Source organism: Trichinella spiralis, assembly GCF_000181795.1.
Source record: "Trichinella spiralis strain ISS 195 chromosome Unknown Scfld5528, whole genome shotgun sequence".
In the NCBI taxonomy this organism is placed as follows: Eukaryota; Metazoa; Nematoda; class Enoplea; order Trichinellida; family Trichinellidae; genus Trichinella; species Trichinella spiralis.
The window spans coordinates 260-1,400 of record NW_003532467.1 but is presented as its reverse complement, the minus strand read 5'-3'; the positions used below and the strand labels follow the sequence as shown (position 1 = coordinate 1,400).

At 30.4% G+C, this 1,141-nt stretch overlaps 1 protein-coding gene across 1 annotated transcript; it reads right to left on the bottom strand.

Annotated features, from left to right (window-relative positions):
• Positions 1-119: 119 nt before the first annotated feature.
• Tsp_15768 (putative PAN domain protein) lies at positions 120-769 on the bottom strand. Its single transcript, XM_003366723.1, has 2 exons — positions 679-769; positions 120-445 (listed from the first exon to the last, which is right to left on the bottom strand). Exons 1-2 carry the CDS (start codon positions 767-769, stop codon positions 120-122), a joined length of 417 nt encoding a protein of 138 aa, XP_003366771.1.
• Positions 770-1,141: the final 372 nt, after the last annotated feature.

Below are 1,141 nucleotides of genomic sequence, written 5' to 3'. Positions count from 1 at the left end.
TATACATATTTTAAAGTTTGTCTTTATTGTAATAATAATCAGATTTAATTAAAAAGGGTATGGAATGTAATTATTGCGTGTAGTGGTAAGACGTAATTTTTTGGTTATGCAGGTACTGTTTATCTAATGTTTGGTTCACAAAAAAGCAGCTCTGCAAAAACAGAAGCCCTTTCTCTGATGAAATGATATTGCAAGTGACGCATTCTTTTGAATAGAATGCAGCTTTCATCAATGAAGTAAATAGCGCTGCATTTGTTTGTCTTCATAAGTGCTGCACAGTTTGTTAGACATTCTAGTAGATTAGTTGTATTTACTACTTCTATTATAACTGACCAATTTTTTTTTTTCTCTCCCCCCCTATAGAATTCCAGTTGACAAACTTCAAACAGAATCGGTAAGAGATGCAATTCAGGTAGATCGTTGTCAACACGTTCATTCTCTCTGTCTGAAACAAAAGAATTAAAAATAACAAACAAGTTATAATAGTTGCTGACGTCAGCAAAAATTAATCTATATGATGATGCTTTTATGAAAGCAAAAGAATTTTGTTCCGAAAATAAGCACAGCTAATTTCAATGCTTGAGTTAGTTTGATTTTATTACATATAGTATTTATTTAATGCATGCACTAAATAAATTTTTAATATAATTTGCAATGTTACGATTACTACTTTCTTACCTTTTGAGCAATTGCTAAGAGTTAAAAAATGATATCCTTCGTTTAAATAAACTTTCATCGTCATAATTTCCCAGAACTGCAGGTGAGGCATGCTTTACTTTCTTTAAAATAAACCATACCTTCCCCATAAATCCCGAAATTTTCTTTTTAAAGCGGGCATATGCTTTATTACACCTCGTTTAAAAAATGAAAATATTTCGCATATTGTTTGAACAGGGTTTTATCCATGGAAATTACGTTTGAAAAGTGAAATGCTGTACTGTGCATATTTTCTTTTATATTGAAACAAAAGAAAATTTTTTCCTTCAGTGGGTGGAAATGATTTGAAATGCTTTAGTGGAAGCATTCTTTTGGTCTATTTGGAATGTTGATCAGAAATTCCATCTAAAACAAAAAAAATTTTAACAACTTAATGCCGCTTCTGGCTTTATTCAAGCATACTTCTTTTCAACGTCAATTTTAT

What these genes read in the sequence shown, in the direction of transcription:
- Tsp_15768 (XM_003366723.1), bottom strand. Translation starts at nt 769, where the DNA reads ATGCCTCACCTGCAGTTCTGGGAAATTATGACGATGAAAGTTTATTTA. An exon ending in TCTTAGCAATTGCTCAAAAG is followed by an intron (nt 446 to 678) that starts GTAAGAAAGTAG and finishes CTTTTGTTTCAG; the next exon opens with ACAGAGAGAATGAACGTGTT.